The sequence below is a fragment of the Sinocyclocheilus grahami genome, unplaced genomic scaffold (genome assembly GCF_001515645.1).
Source record: "Sinocyclocheilus grahami isolate Dianchi unplaced genomic scaffold, SAMN03320097.WGS_v1.1 scaffold682.1, whole genome shotgun sequence".
Classification (NCBI taxonomy): domain Eukaryota; kingdom Metazoa; phylum Chordata; class Actinopteri; order Cypriniformes; family Cyprinidae; genus Sinocyclocheilus; species Sinocyclocheilus grahami.
In genome coordinates this window covers 453,538-473,925 of record NW_015505861.1, presented here as the reverse complement: position 1 = coordinate 473,925, position 20,388 = coordinate 453,538, and the positions used below count along the sequence as shown (strand labels likewise).

The 20,388-nt window shown below is 38.5% G+C and overlaps 1 protein-coding gene across 3 annotated transcripts in view; it reads left to right on the top strand.

The window, feature by feature from the left end:
• Positions 1–20,388, top strand: part of LOC107559354 (UDP-N-acetylglucosamine transporter-like) — a 37,910-nt gene that overhangs the window by 12,556 nt on the left and 4,966 nt on the right. For 2 of the 3 annotated variants that reach the window (XM_016243139.1, XM_016243140.1), the window contains exons 2-4: positions 6,337–6,595; positions 12,251–12,405; positions 17,312–17,434. In XM_016243139.1, coding sequence (XP_016098625.1) covers positions 6,385–6,595; positions 12,251–12,405; positions 17,312–17,434 — 489 coding nt within the window. In that variant the 5' untranslated portion in view covers positions 6,337–6,384. Of the gene's footprint in view, positions 1–782; positions 851–6,336; positions 6,596–12,250; positions 12,406–17,311; positions 17,435–20,388 lie in introns of those variants that run through there. The other variant, XM_016243138.1, reaches the window with a different exon arrangement.

Genomic DNA, 20,388 nt, shown 5'->3' with positions numbered 1-20,388 from the left:
ATTTTTTTTTTTGTAAATCATGGTAAAAATGTTTGATAGCCATTATTTTTTGCTCAGAAATTTTTTTATTAAACAAGACACAAGGAAAAAAACCTGTAAATCTGTATTAAACTTGTCTCATTTGATGCTTGAAAAACCCTTTTCGTCTTTCACCCATACATATATTCACATTGCATTTGAATTTAAGAAGAACTGCGGCTTTATAAAGTGGGATGCATTTAGGAAAATCTTTTGTGTGTTTGGATGTTTAATGAATTGTTCGTAAGGCAAAATTTTGAAAATTGTCATGCGTTCACAATTAGGGTCATTATACGCACGTCTTTATAACTGAGGCCTCTGGAGGTGGTGGGGGGCATCTCAATGGACAGGAGTCATTGAGTTGTCGTCCTGCACACAAGAGGAGGATTGTGTGGTTCTCCCCCCTCACCACAGCCTCATCGCTGCATAAGGCCGCTTGTGTGTGCTGTGCGCCCCACCTCTGGCCAGCCTTCTCAATCACACCCAAACCTTCTGCTTGCCAAGTCATATTTGCATTGATGTAAATCTATTAAATTAAAACTTCAATGACCTTGAGACTCCATTTGTCTTAATCGCTCTGCTTTGCAGCTGGCTGTGTGTAAATAGTTTTTTCCTTTGTGAAAGCAGAACTGCATGATAATATAGAATTGCAACACATCCTTCTATCATCCGGCTATGTGTCAGTGGGTGTGGCTCATGTTGGCCTCTTTACTCTTTACTCAAGTCTGATGCATGCTTTCTCAGTACATGCACTGTATCTTCTGAAATACAGCTGCTCAAAGAGACTGAATGCAAACTCAGCAATGGCAGCGCTGTGATGGTTTTAACTGGGGTGAGTGAGGATTATTGATCTGTGAAATTATCAGAGTTACTGTATATATATATATATATATATTGTAAAGACGTGGACTCTCAAGGCATGATATATGAGAGCTTAATTAATGCCATAGTGCATGAATATGCATGAGAATGAAAACATTCACAGTGCTACAAAATATTTATATTTCAAATAAATGCTGTTCTTTCTCAAATTTCTATTCATCAAGGAGTCCTGAAAAAAGTATCACAAAAATATTAAGCAGCACATGCTTTCAACATTGACAATAATAACTGTTTCTTGAAAAGCAAATCAGCATATTAAAATGATTTCTGGTCATGTGACACTGAAGACAGCTTTGCCTTCACAGAAATAAATTTAGTAAATTAATACATTTAATTCAGCAGTATGTTAAAATATATATTATTAAAATATAATGAATTAATGAATAATAATAATTAACAAATTAAAATTATTTCAAATTGTAATAATGTTTTACAATATTAGAGTTTTACTATATTTTTTGTCAAATAAATCCAGACTTTTGAGCATAAGAGATACAAGATTTTTAATGTTTCAAAAACATAAAAATAATCCTACTGACCCAAACATTTGAATTGTAGTGGTGAATATATATATATGAGGGGCTGTACAAGCCATAATTCATTCTGGCACTCTCACACACTTACATTCTCCTTTCACATGCATACATTTCTACTCTCTCACACACACACATTCAATTCAATTCAAGTTTATTTGTATAGCGCTTTTCACGATACAAAACATTGCAAAGCAACTAAATAGCTAATTAAGTTTCTACAATATTTAGTGGTAGCTTATCAGTGGTGACTGTCAGTTAATGTACATATGGCAGAAAAAATCAATTACGGAAAAAACAATTAAAGACGTAATCAATTAAAGACGTTATCAAACAGACGATGAACACTATTAACAGCAATTATTATATGATGCAATCAAACTTATAGCAAAGTTTGGTAGTTCTGTATGTTGTTTCATGGCTGGCATCATCTGAGGTCCTCTGTTTTTGTAACATGGGAAATATGATTTTCAAAAGACAAGTTGCTATCTAATATAACACCCAGATTTTTGACTGTAGAGGAAGTAACCGTATATTCGTCTAGTTGCAAATTGTAATCCAAGACAATCGGCGTACTGTCTTTTGGTCCAATAAGTAATATCTCTGCCTTATCTGAATTTAATAAGAGAAAATTATTGGTCATCCAATCTTTTACATTTTCAACACATTCTGTTATCTTAGATAATTTAGAAGTTAGAAGTAATCTGGTTTTGTTGAGAAATATAGTTGAGTATCATCAGCATAACCGTGGAAACTAATCCCGTATTTTCTAATAATATTACCAAGGGGCAGCATGTATATTGAAAATAGCAGAGGACGTCGGACAGATCCTTGTGGCACTCCATATTTTACTGGTGATAATTGAGATGACTCCCCATTTAAATGAACAAAGTGGTAGCGATCAGACGGGTAGGATCTAAACCATCTTAAAGCCTGCCCTTGAATACCTGTATTAGGGTTGGGCCGATAGACGATGCCATTGTCCATCGCCAATAGCTGACAGACATCATGATGTTAAACTGACATTGTGACCCCCCCCACCCCTCTCCCGCAATCCGCCGCATCCCAGTTCCGTGTTCGGAAAGGAAATGAAGTGTACTACGGAAACAAGGAGGGAATAAATAGCCTACGAGATGGGAGGATAAAAAAAATATTTCAGTACTTTTTCTCGCAGTTGTATCGTTGGGTAAGTATAGGCGGCTGTATATAAATTGCGGGCATCAGGGACCCGCTATTGATACCGCTTTCGATTGCGCTCTCATTTGACTTTCACTAAAATTTGATTTGTGATCACAAGGACTCTATACTATGGAGCGGCTGTACTTACCACACATTTGACAAGATTAGATGTTTGTCATTGGTGCTCAGGATCTGCAAATCATTCGCCATCATCCTATCAGACATTTCTCCTTACTCTGTGTATGTGATAAGTGAACTTTCATGCACTGTAATGCAACAGGTTAACAGAGAGGGCAGGTTATTCCTGGCAGGATGCAATTCGGTAACACAAACGTAGTGATCATCATGATATATTATCTTTAAGATAGATGCACTAAAGACGGACACAAAGAGGAGAGAATAGTCACGAAAGCAGAGAAAATACTGTACCAGACAGAATTTATTGTTTGCGATGCTCGAAATACTGAAAGAAAACCATATTTATGGAATTAGGGTGGGGGTTAATATGGATGTATTTCTGAGGATAACTGACTGTCTTCAGAAAAGTTTCGATGGCATTTTCTTTTTCTTCTTATCTTCGTTAAATACATATTAAAGGAGTGTTAATAAGCGCAGCGCTGTGTACAGCAATAACCCAGGAAACGCTATATTGCAACTGTTCTATAAGCGCCACCTGCTGTCAGAGATTGAATTTGCATTTTCATCAGAATCAGAAAGAGCTTTATTGCCACAATGAATTCGTCTTGGTGTCAGGAGCTTCCAGTACAGAAAGTAGCCTACAGACATACATATAGTTAAGGTAATTAAACACTAATAATAAAGAGCAATAATAAAATATTAATTCAGCCCGTCTGATGTTTTTGTTTTGTGCAGTTGCTTCATGTTGCATTTATTTTTGTTTGTTTGTTTAAGGTTAGTTTGGCCAGTAACAGAGCAAAATAAACATTTAATAAAAGTTAAAAAAATAAAATAATAAAAACTAAATAAATTGGCAATGAGTATGGGAATCGGCTCATTTGATTGTAAAAGAAAAAAAAACAGTAATTGGAATCGGTCCTCGAAAAATCCATATCAGTGCATCCTTAACTGGAATAGAGTTAGACCTACCTGAAAAACCTGAAAAAGCATGGTTCATTTCAGTTTTATCTTTGAACTATTGTACCTATTTGTGCAAAATGGTTAGCATTTATTACAATACAGTGTTAGTCAACAATGAAAACAATAAGTCTTATTTATTAATTTTATTGATTGATTCATTGTGGCAAGGCCTGTGAAAATTTAGCCAGGGCAAGTAAAAAAATTAAAACCACTGGCCAAACCAGCCAGTTGAACATTTCCTTAGCGTTGAGCCGTGTCTATACGATCAAAATCAGTATCATCACACTTTTACACAGATCTGTAGAACACGTAGGTTCCATAATGATATTTTAAAATTTAAAACTTAAAATATGTACTTGAAAAGAAAACAGAATGACTTTGAATAGCATCATTGTAAAATTATGAGGAAGAGCTGAGCAAGTCTTGCACGTCTATTTCCTGTTATGAGAGTGACTTTCTGCTTAAACAGGAAGTAATGGATACCAAAAAATGGTAGAAATGTATGTATGTGAAAGGAGAATGTAAGTGTGTGAGAGTGCCAGAATGAATTATGGCTTGTACGGCGGCCCTACGCATGCACGCACACACACACACACACACATATATATATATATATACATGAAATATACAGTGGGTATAGAAAATAATCACCCCCCTTTAAAATAATCACATTTTGTTGCTTTTGCAGCCTGAAATAAAGACGGACACAGTTTTTGTTTTATCCAAATGTATTTACTCAGTGCAGCTTATAACATCCAAGTAGAAGATAAAACACCAACATGTCAGAAAAAAATTTAAAAACAGAATCACTGAGTTGGAAAAAAGATCAGCCCCTCCTAAAAATGACTTGTAAACTCAATCAGGTGTAACTAATCACCTTCTCAATGGCACACGAAGCCATTTGACTTTCAACCAGAGATTGTTTTACTATTGGGAGATGAGATGGTCTGTATTACTTACTATTGGAGAAAGCGTAACGGCTAACTTGGATCACGTGTCCCTTAATAACCAATCACATTACAGCCTTGACGTCATAGAATTTTAGTCAGAGTTGTACGACACTCAATCGCCGTTTACGGATACCATAGGAATGAATGAGAAATGCCATAAGCTGAATCCCACCTGTCGCAAAAAGTCAGTGACTTCGTGACGACAGTGATTTTTTTCGGTGTAAACTCTAAAAATAGTTCAATCCAAAAGTATTGTTTAGTATAAAACATATTCAAGATTAACCGATGGGCTGTCGATTCATTAAATGATAAGCTGTTTCCTCACAAAAGCTGTTTACACAGCGCAGTGAAGCCTCTCCTCCATTGACATCCATAAAATTTTTTTTTTTAAAAACGGCCTCTGGTCAACTTTCCCACGTACTGCCAAAGCGGAAGCGTTAGCATTAGCCGTTACGCTTCTTTTGGCTAAAGGTTGCAGGCTTGCCTTCCAGTGGCTTTGTTTCAACTGTGATCAGCTGTGTTAATTTTTTTAGCTCAGTATGAAAAGAGCTTTCCTGGAGCATTTCAGTCCTTGGTAGTGCAACTGAAGCAAACAATCAATTATGGGTGGCAAGGCACTGTCAAAAGACCTCCGGGATAAAGTTGTGGACAGACACAAGTCAGGAGAGGGATTTCAAAAAAAATTCAAAGGATTTATCAATGCCTAGAAGCACAGTGAAATCTATTATTAAAAAGTGGAAGTTATTTGGTACAACACAGACCCTCCCTGGATCAGGACGTCGCTCCAAACGGGATGAAAGAGCTGGAGGAAACTGATCAGAGAGGCGACCGAGAGCTACAGCAACTCTGAAGCAGCTGCAGGAGTTTATGACAAAGAGTGGTCATTGTGTGCATGTGACAACAATATCACAAATTCTCCACAAATGTGGCTTGTATGGGAGGGTTACAAGAAAAAAGCCGCTCCTCAAGAAAGGCCACATGCAGTCACGACTGAGCTTTGCCAAAACGCAAGGAAAAATGGATGGGGCAAAATACTGTCAAATTCTTGAAGAAAATCTGCTGCCCCCTGCCAGAAAGTTGTCAATGGGAAGAAGGTTTACCTTCAAACATGACAATGACCCAAAGTACACCGCAAAACTGAGCACGCAGTGGCCTAGTCAGAGCCCAGACCTAAACCCCACTGAAAATCTGAGGAATGACTTGAAGACTGCAGTCCACAAACACTCACCATCAAATCTAACTGAACTTGAGCAGCTCTGCAAAGTAGAGTGGGGAAACATTGCAAAGTCTAGATGTGCAAAGTTAGTAGAGACAAATCCCAACAGACTAAAGGCTGTAATTAAAGCAAAAGGCGGTTCAACAAAATACTGACACAAGGGAGTGATCCTTTTTCCAACCTAGTGATTCTGTTTTATTTTTTATTTTTTTCTGACATGTTGGTGTTATATCTTTCACTTGGATGTTAAAAGTTGCACTGAGTAAATACAGCTGGTTAAAACAAAAACTGTGTTTGTCTTCATTTCAGGCTGCAAAGCAAGAAAATGTGATTATTTTAAAGGGGGGAGATTCTTTTCTATATCCACTGTATATGCAAATGTTTCCATATCTTATGTCATATAAAAATGTAAAAGGCTTTAATCAACTCTCTTTGATGTCTCTCTCTCTCTCTCTGTTAGACTAAACAGGGACACTCGGCCCTGTCCCCTGTCTCTGAATCACCTGTGATGTCCAGTATCGCCATCTTGTCCACCTCATTACAACTGAAGTATGTTTCTCTGGGGGTGCTGGTACTGCAGACCACCTCCTTGGTGCTGACAATGCGTTACTCGCGTACACTGCAGGCTGAAGGGCCGCGCTACCTGGCATCATCTGCTGTAGTGTGTGCTGAAGTTCTGAAGATTGTCGCATGCATGCTGCTTGTCTTCAGAGACCACAGTGAGTTTGCACTTCTTCAACTTTAATGTGTGAAAACCAAAGTGTTCTGCAGTCTCTCTGTAATGTATTAGAGCTCTAGATAGCAGTGTTCTTTTGAAAGCCCTTGGATGTAAATTTTTATTTATTTATTAATACATTTTTACAGTGCCTCCAGTTTTTCGCTGAATCCAATCCAATATCAAAAAAAGTAAATTTTTTTGGAGATCCTGCATAATTCGCCATTACACCATAAAATTATCGCGAAATTTAAGGTCTCACAAAAAACTAAATTATAATTACTAACTGAATTATCCCTAATTTTTATTAAAGTTATTATTTTATTGAAGTGAAACTTTCTCACCAGAGTCTCACATACTGTAGCTGCCATGGACCGGCAAAGTAATTTCATAATGCATTACACCAGAGTGGGGGTAGATTGTTTTGTAGCCCTTATAATAAAATACGGATGACAACAGATGACAAAAGAACTTCTGCTGTTGCTATATCAGCTGAAGGAAACATCTGCAACATATGGATATGTCTGTGAAATCAAACGCAAGCAGTTAACATTGTCTGAGATAGACGACTGCTGGACATGAGCAAAATGAAGTAAATAAAAGTGATGATTGTTTTATATGGCTGGGTGGTATGATGGTATCGACAGAGATTTCATTTATATCAGGCACAGCATTCAGTGGGCACTGCAGTACGGTTTAAAGCTATTAACACATTAGAGCGATTAAAAAATACGAAAGAGAACTCAATTCAGTCAGTCAGTCAGTCAGTCAGACTGACTGCGGATTTGTGTTTTGTGTGCTTTACACCTTGCCGCGTGAGCTTACCAAAATGTCCGTCTTGGCGAGTATTCATGTAAACACACACTCAAAAAAATCCTGGGTTATTTTGTCAACCAAAATGCTAGGTTTTGTGGTTATTTTTTCAGTGTTTGGGTAGTTTTTTTGTTACTCAGATCCCAGCAGGCACACAACATCATAAGATGTTGATATTTGGTTAAATATCAGTTGCGACGTTGGGTAACCAAAATTCAATGCCAGTTCAACGTCTAATGTCAATGTGAATTTGATGTCCAATTCCGACGTCAGCTGACGTTGATATTTTGTTGTTTTTAGGTTGTATTGTAAAGTAACCAAAATCCAACATTAAAACAACGTCAAATACCAAAATGCAACGTCTGTCTGACGTTGGGGTCCAGCGTCAATATGACGTATTGACGTCCGGTGCCTGCTGGGCTGGATCAGTCATAACCCAGTTATTGAGTTATTTATCGTGGGGTTTTTGCGTCCTCTTCAGGAGAGAGCCGTTCTAAGCGCCATCAAATTGATGCATTTCTTCGGTAAAATACAGGTTTGTGTAAATTTTTTTAAATCTATAAAATCGTTACTGTGCTGTATATCATTACATTTTTTGCAAAGCATCATACCGGGGCGCAGTGTGAAGCTGCGTTTCACACTAGCAGCAACTTTTGTCTCTGCATGTCGCCAGGGGTTGGCAATGAGGTCGTTAGTGGGCGTTCTCACTACTGGCTGCCTAGTGACGTCGTTGTTGACAGCGAATCAGTTTTCTTGCCGCTAAATACAAACATATTGAAGGCAAAAGACAAAATATAATATAATATAAATTTAATCCGTACATAAAAACAAAAATGGGCTGCACAGAGATAACTGTGTTAAGCAGCATAACACATAACGTGATGATGGTATACGAATCAAATTAAACATTGAATAACAGGAGCTGCACTGAGTACAGGGCAGACAACAACAACAATAGAGGGCTGTGCAGAGTAGTAACTGTGTGAGGCAGATAACACACATGAATATAGAGTTAACATAACTTGAATCATGCACTCACCAACAGCACTTGGGAAGCTAAGGACTGAACATTCAGCTTGTAAAACCTGGCGAAGGTATTCTGAGAAGACCAGCCGGCTGCAAGGTATATATCCTGAATAGACATACCACTTGACCACGCCCAGGAGGAGGCGATAGCTCTTGTTGAGTGGGCCCTAATGTGAAAGGGCATTCCAAACCTTGACTCCTATAAGCAGCCGTGATAGCATCCACAATCCAGAGGGAAAGTCTCTGTTTTGACACGGCCCGGCCCTTCGTACGACCACCGTAGCACACGAAAAGCTGGTCAGACTGCCGAAAGTTAGCCGAACGGTCAATGAACCGTCAAGTCTTCAAAGCCCTGACGGGGCACACCGCAATCTGAGCGTCCGCATCACGTGAGGTCGATGACTCAGAAGACAGGGCAGAGAGCAAAACAGTTTGCGCTCTGAAGGGAGTAGATAGGGATTTAGGCACGTAGCCCGGTCTCGTCCGGGTCTCGCAGGTTATTAACAGCGTCCGGTGTGAGGGCTCCGCCCTCTGCCGTCTGCAGGAGCTTTGCCTGAAGCACCTGCAGTACTGCCATGGCATGCAGCGCTGATGCCGCCTCACCGTCCGCTGCGTTGGGCTTGTTAGCGAGGTGGGCAGTGGTCCTGCACGGCTTAGATGTGAGGCTGATATTCGAGCCCAGGGTCTTGGCCGCTGCAGGGCATAGGGGCACCGCAACTGATACCTCGATGGGGGGGAGTGCGCACGTAACCACAGGCCTCCGCCCCGTTCACGTGTGAGAATATGGCCTGCGTGTTAGTCTTCACGAGCTGTTCGTGGACATCGGGGAAGAAGGGGACTGACACCTTCGAATCAGCTTTCTGGTGAGAGGATCTAAAATACCAGGAGTCGAGCTGACCCTTGGCAGGCTCGTCCGGAGGGCTCCAGGTAAGCTTGAGCTCCTGGACAGCTTTCGTCATGACCCTCACAAGATCCTCCTGGAGGTCTGGGGGCCCCTCGCTGTCAGGGCAGTCACGCTCCGATCCCACCCAATCTTCTTTCTCCGAGGCCGAGATGGACATTGAGTCCTCATCCTCTTCCTCTTGGCCCGAACGACACGAAGTCTGCGATGTTTGGAGGGGGAGGGGCTGGGGGGCCTCACCCCAAACGAGCCATAATGTGGCGAGTCCGAAGCACGCGGGTCAGCAGGTCCGCGCAATGCCCACAGTCGGACTTCTCTGCCTCAGCATGGACCAAGCCCAGGCAGGTGACGCAGTTGTCGTGCTGATCTGGCGGTTTGATAGGTCCCGCACAGATCTTGCAGAATGAACCCATTCTTCAGGTTGTATTGACGCGAACAGGTAAGTAAAGGAGAAGATTCTGACGTAATTGTTGCGTGCACCACATTTTATACTGCCTCTTGAGCTTGTTAGTATTTATATACTTCGTGACAGTTGGCCAGTCAGTTGGACTGGCGTGAGCCAATAGGACTTCAGGAAAGGTTGGAAGGGAAGGAGTTCCCATAGTGGAGAAACCTCTGCGATGTCTTGTGAAAGCTCGAAACGGAACGATCACATAAGCTCTACCGTCTTCTTTCCCGAAAGGCGCTCTTCATTTGCATAAAGTAGAAGGATTCTTAACTTTGTTGCATTGCTGGACACGCCCCATCCGGTGGCCAACAGGCCAGTCAGTTGGACTGGCGTGAGCCAATAGGACTTCAGGAAAGGTTGGAAGGGAAGGAGTTCCCATAGTGGAGAAACCTCTGCGATGTCTTGTGAAAGCTCGAAACGGAACGATCACATAAGCTCTACCGTCTTCTTTCCCGAAAGGCGCTCTTCATTTGCATAAAGTAGAAGGATTCTTAACTTTGTTGCATTGCTGGACACGCCCCATCTGACGCTGTCGCTGTCTCTTGAGTCGCCGGAAATTGAAATGAATGGGATCGCGTCGCTTTGTCGTTGCATGTCGTTTGCAGTGTGAACGGGGCTTGAGTCACCTAAACGAGTGTCGCGTCGGTCTTTTCGCATGATGGAAAGGCCTGATGGCTTGCATAAAAGAAAAGATTTTATTCATAAAGATACAGAATATAAATACTTTAATGTTAAAATATGTCCTCAGAGCTGTTTACTGTTTGTTTATAGGCAGGTTATGGAGTCAGTCACAGCATGTTTCGACTAGAGTGAAACGCAGGGTGGTCATTAGCAGTTCCTAGCTGAACACGATTGCAGCTCAGGCACGAGAACCAGCACCGTTATGGTGGAAACAGAATAACATTTACTTCTAATGCTTGTTAAACAAATTTAAATATAGGCAATATGTATTGCCTACGTTTTAAAAACTATATAAAATATGCTATGCTGTAAGTGATATAAATAAAAGAAAATAAAGGAAGTTATCATGCAAACCAGTGGTTGTGTGGAGTATTTTACAAAAGTTTAGAGGAATTAAGTTATTCTATAAACATTAATTAATGTATGAAGTAAAATATGTGACCCTGGACCACAAAACCAGTCTTAAGTTGCATGGGTGTATTTGTAGAAATAGCCAAAAATACATTGTATGGGTCAAAATTATAGATTTTTCTTTTATGCCAAAAATCATTAGGATATTAAGTAAAGATAATGTTCCATGAAGATATTTTGTAAATTTCCTACTGTAAATATATCAAAACTTAATTTTTGATTAGTAATATGCATTGCTAAGAACTTCATTTGGACAACTTTAAAGGTGATTTTCTCAATATTTAGATTTTTTTGCACCCTCAGATTCCGGATATTCAAATAGTTGTATCTCGACCAAATATTGTCCTATCCTAACAAACCATACATCAATGGACAGCTTATTTATTCAGCTTTTAAATTATGTATAAATCTCAATTTCGAAAAATTTACATTTAAGACTGGTTTTGTGGTCCATGGTCACATATAAGCTAGTATTATAGTAAAAATGAGTCAACCCATTATGCTGGGTTAAATAAACAACCCAATTTGCTGGGTAAAATTAACCCAAAATGTGTTCTTTCCTATATTTACCAAGCTCTTGGGTTACAGAATGCAATCGGTAATGTCTTAAGTGAAAAACAGGGGAAAAACACATTGGGACGCATGTCAGTACTGGATCCGCGCATTACTGTAGGTCTACTGTAGTGTCCTTAATATTAATGAAACAACAGCAGCAAAAATAAAAAAAACCCTGATAACCCACGAACATCACAGAGACGTCTATTTGACGTCTGCATTTACATCTGCAAGATGTATTTTTTAGAGTGTTTGCTCATCTGCTCACCTGACATTTCCTATTAGATGTCCTGGAGGGACTGATATTTATCTGTCTTCATCCAAAGTTTCACTGTCCAGTCCGTATTGCTGTCCTTCCTTTGTCTTTTCTTGAGATTTATGTCATTGTGGCTCTACTGTGTATATTCAAAGCTAATTTCTGCTGCGAGATAAAACAAAAAACAATAATAATTGTGACTTTTTTTATCTCACAATTTTTCTCACAAAACTGAGTTTATATGAGATATAAGCTCAGAATTGCAAGATGTTAACTCACTGATAAAAAGTTGCAATTTACTTTTTTTTTTTTATTCCGTGGTGGAAACAAATAGAATTGCAATTTGTAAACTCAGATTTGCAGAATTGAAAAAATTGCAATTACTTTTATTTTTTTATGTCATTATGAAAACAAGCATAATATTCAGTGTCCTTTGGTGTATTTTTTTTCTGGTAACATCATTGAAACAGAATTCTCATTCTTGTCAGGAGCTCAGAGCAGAAGAGGAGAGTTGTGCCTCGCTGCATAGGCTCACTGTCTAATGTGCTGTGCTGTGTGTGCCTCTTAGGTTTCAGTGTTCGTGCACTGAATCGGGTGTTGAAGGAGGAAATATTCAACAAGCCCCTGCTAACCCTGAAGTTGGCCATTCCTTCAGGTATCTACACCCTTCAGAACAACCTGCTCTATGTGGCCCTGTCAAATCTAGATGCAGCTACCTACCAGGTGAGGAAGCACAAATCCAGAGGAAGTTTCAGTTTCAGGGAGTTTCATAGAAACCAGAGGCCCACGTGCACTTTTCTTCTTCTTTTTTAGTTTTGATAAGTATTGATTTGAGTAAATAAAATCTTATTAATACATTTCATTACCCTAAAACATGTTATCATATATATGTTATTTAAAGAAATATTATGCAATATAACTAATGTTTGGAATGCCACCTATAAACATTTGTGTTTACTTAAGATATACAGCATTGTATTTCCCTGAATCCCATAATTTATGCCTTCAAAATGGAGCCAAACATCAATATATAATAAATAATCAATTTATAACACTTTTTATTGTTATAAATATATCTGTATGTATATATAGTTAGCTTTCACACTGTTACATTAATTTAGTGAAATATTAATTCCAATGTATTCCTCTCATGTTCTCAGAATTGCGAGTTTATATCTCACAATTCTGACTTCATAACTCGCAATTGAGAGTTTATATCTCGCAGTTCTGACTTTATTTCTCAGAATTGCGACTTTGTCTCGCAATTGCGAGTTTATATCACGCAATTATGAGAAAAAAATTCATACTTGTGAGATAAAAAGTCGCAATTACCTTTTTTATTTGTTATTCAGTGGCGGAAATGGGCTTCCATACATTTTAACCATTATTAGTGTTGTAAAATAAAATAAAAATCTGTAAATTATAGAAAACAATAGTTATAGTAAACATGCTCTCCTATGAAATGAACTGGTCTGGTGCCCCAAAGTAAAAACACATAAAAGTGTGCACAAATAGTCGAGTATTCGATCTGTAATTATTATTTGACAAATTAAAACACTATTCGAATTTTACTATGTTGCTTTGCGGGCCGTAAATGCGGGGAATACATCATAAATCCAAAGCACACAAACTAAAAGTCAGTTATAACTAAATGCACTGGGTGGCGCTGTGGAGCGTGTTAACAAGTTGATTGTATTTGATCACAAAATGTGTCTGCTTCGCGGAGTTTGGAATTACGTTGATCAAAATGATCTTACTAAATCATCTTACAAGATGATTATCTGTATCTGACAGCGAAATGATGTTGAGACATATGCTTCCTTTAAGTTTCCTTGAGGGAGAGTGCTTTAAGAACAGAAAACACAAAGCGCTGTAAGAAACTTTGCTTAGCACACTGTATTCTTTGTGGCTCTGGAACGTCTGCGTCGGTGCACATTCTTATTGTTATAAGACTGAGGAGCCAACTTTCACCTAGTCTCAGCCTCAGACATCACGCCCACGAACCGTTGGCTGAACGTCTGAAGCATATGGCACACAAAATTGGAAACGCTTCAGGAGTTTCTAAGTTGTCATCGGATTGGTTAAATTATACAGGATTTCTGGGAAACGTGTGTGTCCCGTTCTTTAAAGGTCCGCCTGGAAACAACGATGCTGTGATGCCAAACCAGAGACTATACAGTAGAATACCCAAGACGTGTCACTCATATTATAGTTTTGAATGGGGGAAAAATGCAACGTTCAATATGGCCGCTCTATTGAACGAAGCCCCGCCTTCTGAGTAAAAGAGCCAATCGCTAATCGGTAAAGTCAACGCGTCACTGCAGCTGCTGTTAGAAGTCCCGGTTACTAAAGAAACAGTCAGCGTTCTGAGACGTGCTCTTAGGACTGCACTTGCACACTGTTCAAGCCTGAAAAATAAGCTTTTTTAACGCTATTTGAGCAAAAGAAACAACCTTTATGAGACAGTTGTTGTCAAATTTCGTTGGTGATTTCAAATATGAAATTTAATCGTAAGCTTGGTGAACAGTTTTGGAGAATAGAGATAGGAGCTGCACTTGCATGACTGGAATAGCTGCGTGAGAGGCGTTTCAAAGATGGCCGCTAGGGCATTATATTCAAATTTAAAAGGCATAATTTCAGTTAGGGGAAAAAAGCTTTTGGCTTCTCTCCTGAGGCCACAAGAGGGCGCATCGAGCAAAATATTATTCACGTTTCTTCAAAGCGGAATAAAATAACACATCTATCTTTGAAAAAAAGTGCATAGTGTTTAAAATAATGTTTATAAACCATATATAATTAATAAAGTTGCTTAAACAATTAGAAAAAAAACAGCACCATGCATGTATGTAACCAATCACAAAGAGTAGGCTACTTTCTTCATTTAAAAAAACATGAGATACTGTGGGATGGGGAAAAACCGCCATAACGTCTTTAGACATGTTTTTTAAAAGTTGAACTTGCATTAATTTTACATGGCTTTCCAAACATGCCGCTCTCTGCGAGACGCAAGGGCAACGCTGATAGATGTCCCTCTAGAAAATGTGATAAATATGCATTCTGTGTGAATGGCTTTGTTTCAGAACGGCTTGGTTTCAGTTTTGACGTAAACAACATCATCTCCACACTGATGCTCTCGTTTTCCGCAATATATTGAATGAACAACGCAGCAGCGCCGCATCTAGTAGGTTCAACTGGATAGGCTAACAAAAGCATTCAAATGCAATCATCGTCATCGCATCTCGTGCGCCACTGATAAGGCTGCCTGACGGCTGACTATGTGGCTGATGCAGACCTTAAATTCGAATGCAACGTTTTTGTTGCATTCGAAAAACTTTTTTTTTTACAGCCCTAATGGCCGCCAAGTGAAATGACTTGCCTTAAAGGCACAACATGTAAGATTTTTTTATTAAAATATCCAAAAACCACTAGAACAGTGTTTTATATTTTGCTGACTTGTGTACTTACATTATCACAAATGTTTCGAAGAATGTTTAAATCCAGAGAAATAAGCTATTTTAACTAGTGACACGAGCGTGTCCATAGTGTCATTGTGTCGCCTGCCAATGACGTCATAACCCCTCGATTTCCAGTTTTGTTTTGTAGAAAACATGGAAACACCAAAGACGCTTTAATATGTTGTGTGTTTTAATAGACTGGAGACAACCGCACAGAGTAGCATTATAACAGAACTTTCAAATGTATTTAGTATGATAAAACAGCACTGCTTTACCCCACAAACGCACGACTGGAAGGAGCGGAAGCGGACGACTGTGGCATAATAAAAGCTCCGCTGCTTTCGAGACTTGTGTCACGCTCGTTCAGCGGCCTCGTTTTGCTTCGACGGCTTTCAGCCTGCTTCATTCTACTACATTAATAAATCATTAGCTCATCCATGAACATGATTTCTGCCTGAGTCCCGTCGGATTGCATCAGCTGTGGGGATGAAGACCACAACTCCCATGATTCAACACTCCGTCACGGCGTCATCAAACTACGCCTTTGTCTCTTTGTTTATTTTGAATAGGCGCCCTCTAACGGCGAAAATTACATATTGTGACTTTAAAGGATTAGTTCACTTCCAGAATAAAAATTTCCTGATAATTCACTCACCCCTATGTTATTCAAATTGTTCATGTATTTCTGTGAAAAAATTCCAGAATTTTTTTCCGATATAATGGACTTCAATGGGGACCAATGGGCTGAGGGTCCGAACTGCAGTTTCATTGCAGCTTCAAAGGGTTCAACACGAAACGATCGGTCATTTTCTTAAAAGAATTGTATACTTGCTGTGGGGATGAAGACCACAACTCCCATGATTCAACACTCCGTCACGGCGTCATCAAACTACGCCTTTGTCTCTTTGTTTATTTTGAATAGGCGCCCTCTAACGGCGAAAATTACATATTGTGACTTTAAAGGATTAGTTCACTTCCAGAATAAAATCTTCCTGATAATTCACTCACCCCTATGTTATTCAAATTGTTCATGTATTTCTGTGAAAAAATTCCAGAATTTTTTTCCGATATAATGGACTTCAATGGGGACCAATGGGCTGAAGGTCCGAACTGCAGTTTCATTGCAGCTTCAAAGGGTTCAACACGAAACGATCGGTTATTTTCTTAAAAGAATTGTATACTTTTTAACTGCAAATGCACGTCTTGCACTAGCTCCGCGATTTGCGTTCGCAAATTCACACATTACGTATTCACGCATTAAGCTCTTCGTCTGTATACTCCGGTTCAAAAAGGTAGGGTAGGGTGAAAAATTCCTCCAAATTCAAAATCGTCGACATCGTTGTTTTACCTTTTTTTTTGTAAAGGGCATTTGACTTTCTTTGCACGTTCATTTTGTAAACACTGGGTCGGTGACCTTTCCAACATGACTACGTAATGCGTGAAGTCGAGCTAGTGCAAGACGAGCTCTGGTCTATTGGAGTGTCGCAACTCTGTTTCTCAATGGCTCTGCTTTTTATAAGCCCAAATATTCGAATACAATATTTTTGCAAAATGCTCATCCCTAAAAAGAAGAGATGAAGAGCTGAAACGTATGACAAATTACCTTACAAATTGGGTATGTCAAAATCAGAATAAGCAGTATATTAGAGGATGGCGTCAGTCAAGATGCTACCAAGGTTTTCCATATTTTTTTCATTCATGTAATTCACAAAGCCGTTTTCAGCATACAGTATTAGGCATATAGGGATAGTGAATGTGTGCATATTTTAAAAGAAAACATTATTTGCAAATACTTCAAATGCATTACTTTTCAATAATTATAGTTTCTTTCTTTTTCTTCTATCCCTCTAAATCTCTTTAAATATTGTAATTATTTATTTACTTTAAATAAATTACCAATTATCCCCCGATTAGAATGGAGTGAACTCATAATTCTGTCTTGCCCCCTTTGTAGTTGGTAAGATTTTTGAAAGAAGTCTCACCAAGGCTGCATTTATTTGATTAAAAATACAGTAAAAACAGTAATAATTTATGCCTGTGGTGCAAAACTGAATTTTCAGCATCATTACTCCAGTCTTCAGTGTCACATGATCCTTCAGAAATCATTCTTAATAATAAAAAAAACAAAATAATTGTTTCTACCTATCTCATTTACCATCCTACTGGTTTTCCAGGTTACGTATCAGCTGAAAATTCTTACTACAGCCCTGTTCTCCGTGTCCATGTTGGGCAAAAGTCTCACCATTTACCAGTGGCTCTCACTAGTCATTCTGATGACTGGAATTGCACTTGTCCAGGTAAGTAGCCTTGTGATTTGTGTATCAGGTCAACTTTCTTTGAAACCTACAGTTATAGAACAAGCAGTCTTCTTTTTTGACTGTTAAAACTGAGCATTACTTCATTATTTGCTTTCATTAACAAGGAAAGTAGACTCGACTCTGACCGAGAGCTTGCTCTTAGCTTGTTGCTAACCTAACCATGCTATATTCTAACAAGCATTAAAATAGATAGCACACACAAATATCAGTTAACATAGTTTTTTTTTTTATTAGACTGAATTCGTTTTGCTGAAACTGTATGGTTTTGTTGACTCTTTTTTTGTGATTGCCTTTTCCAAGAACAATACATGAGACTGTCCAAAATAAATGATCTTAGATCCTAGATCTTACATTTAATATAGCCTTATGATGCCTTAAAATAGCAGAGGGCCCTATCTCAGACAGCTGGGATTTTCTTTCAATCTTTTAGATGCCACGGGCCCTAAAATATGATCATCCTCATGTGAGGGACCCCCATCCTAAACTTTAAGAGGCAGCTATATGGTTTCTTGTAAAAAAAAAAAATTGAATTATTTTATAATTATATTAGAAAATATTGTAATATTATATAATCAAAAACATAATTTGCAAAATAATTGGTAGACTACTTACAAATTTCCTTTACAAATTACATGTGAACGTTGATTGTAGTCAGTAATGTAATTTAGATTACTCATTTTAAGTAATGAATTCTGACTACTTTTGGATTACTTTTTGATTACTAATGACCTAATATTTGAAATATTTTATTTGCTTACCTGTGTGCCAATGTAACCATTAACTGACATCAGAGAACTGTGAACATGCAAATGTGTTGTTAAATGATTGAAATATTAACTTTAAATCTCAGGGGACTTGAAGTAAATATTTTAGGTCAGAGGGGTTTGACTGACAAAAAAGTTTGGGAATCCTTGCATTGCATGAACAAAATGGAATAAACATAAAAACAGCAATGACATAGACAAAGTCTTCCAGTTTTTAAATATTTTTGTCAGTTATAGATCAGAAGTGTTTAGTAACTTGCATAATTATTCATCTCATTCATGGTATAAATCAGTGGTTCTGAACTGAACAGTCATTTAAACATATACAAAATACACAAAGTGAAGAGAACATGGCATTTTTGGGTTATGGAAACAACAGTTACTGAATACACCATACTAACATGAACTGTTAATGAAACACGGAAACTGCTCCTGAATAGAATGAATATTAAACCTTCATGCAAATTCTTCCCAGCAAACACACACAGTGCCAGTTATGTGATTTATTGGTACTTTACTTTTATTTCACACGTTGCATGCTCATAGTTTCTTTTGCGCTTTAGTGAAGTGATATACAGCACGCCGCCACATTTGCGCATACAACTGTGTGCTACGAGCACAGTATAGCATCTGACAGGTCAGGATAGTTCATTTTTCTGTGAAGTGAGAGACTTTCTATTTCGTAACAATTTATGAAAATAATGATAGAATAATGAGACTGACATTAAGCCTGACAACATCTCATCTGACCGCAGATACTGAATCGGGACAGCACGTTTTTCTCAGGCACTCTTAACTTAAAGGGGTCATATGATGCGATTAAATTTTTTCCTTTCTCTTTGGAGTGTTACAAGCTCTTGGTGCATAAAGAAGATCTGTAAAGTTGCAAAGATTAAAGTCTCAAATCCAAAGAGATATTCTTTATAAAAGTTTAGAGTCAGCCACGCCTACCTAAAACGGCTCGTTCTAACACGCCCCCACATATCTACGTCACGATGTGGGAAGATTTGCATAACGCCGCTCCAAATGTTCACGCAAAGAAAGAAGGCGTAACTTTCATTCTTGCTGTAGTATTGTTGTTGCCGCCACATTGTAAAGACGGTGTGTGCTTCGTTGTGAAAGCGAAACTTTGTTTGGTCTTCCAAAAGAGGACGATATCTGCTTCGTCATGCCTGGAGCTGATCCGTGCTGGTCGCTGAGGAAATACTACAACTTTGCGCTGTCGATCGCCGGATCGGCTTTTACCGTGGACGAAGCGGAGTCCAGCCCGGGGTCGTCACATGTCCTTCCGGACGCTCCTTCATCGAAATCGCCGGCCATGCCGTTCTCAAGCCCACCCGCCTCTGCTCACTTGAATCACCATGGCATGTATTATTTGTAATCATGTAATCCATAAAAAAGTAACTAGTCTGATTAGGATTTTAAAGTCAATCAACTTAAAAGTACTAAATTTTTGGAATCTGATTATGTAATCCAGATTACAGGTAATCAGTTACTACCCAGCACTGTGTGTGTGTGTGTTGAATGAGGAAACTTCGAATTCTCCAAACTGTTTGAAATCACCAATGAAATCTGACAACTGTCATAAATGTTGTTTCTTATGCTCTTATTTCTTATGTGCTTATGCTATATATAGTGTTAAAAAAACTTATTTTTCAGGTTAAAACCAATGCACAAGTGCAGTCCTAGCACACGTCTCAGAACTGTCTCTGACTGTTTTTATAGCAACCAGAGCCATGACTTTATCAATTGCCGATTGGCTCTTTTATTCAGAAGGCGGGACTATTCCGCCATATTTCCCATTACACTTTCTCCCATTCGTAAGTAATAGGAGTGCACAGTTTTTGGTATATCTAAAGTCTTTTATATATATATATATATATATATATATACTGTATATACACACACGCAGTGGAGATCAAAATTAAAGAACAACCTATAATTTCCTAAATTTCAAGGTCACTGCTTAGTCCTATTTGAAGTTATCCTAACAGAAGTAGAAAGGCAGTTTTTTAAGCACATTTCATAAATTAATTGTATTGTGAAGCACAGTATATAAAACTTAAATTAGATATTTGAAAAGGAACTTTGATCAAAATTAGAGAACACTTACAGATACCTACAAGCATCATTGGTGTTAGTCTGGCACCTGGTGCTCATTTCCTTAAT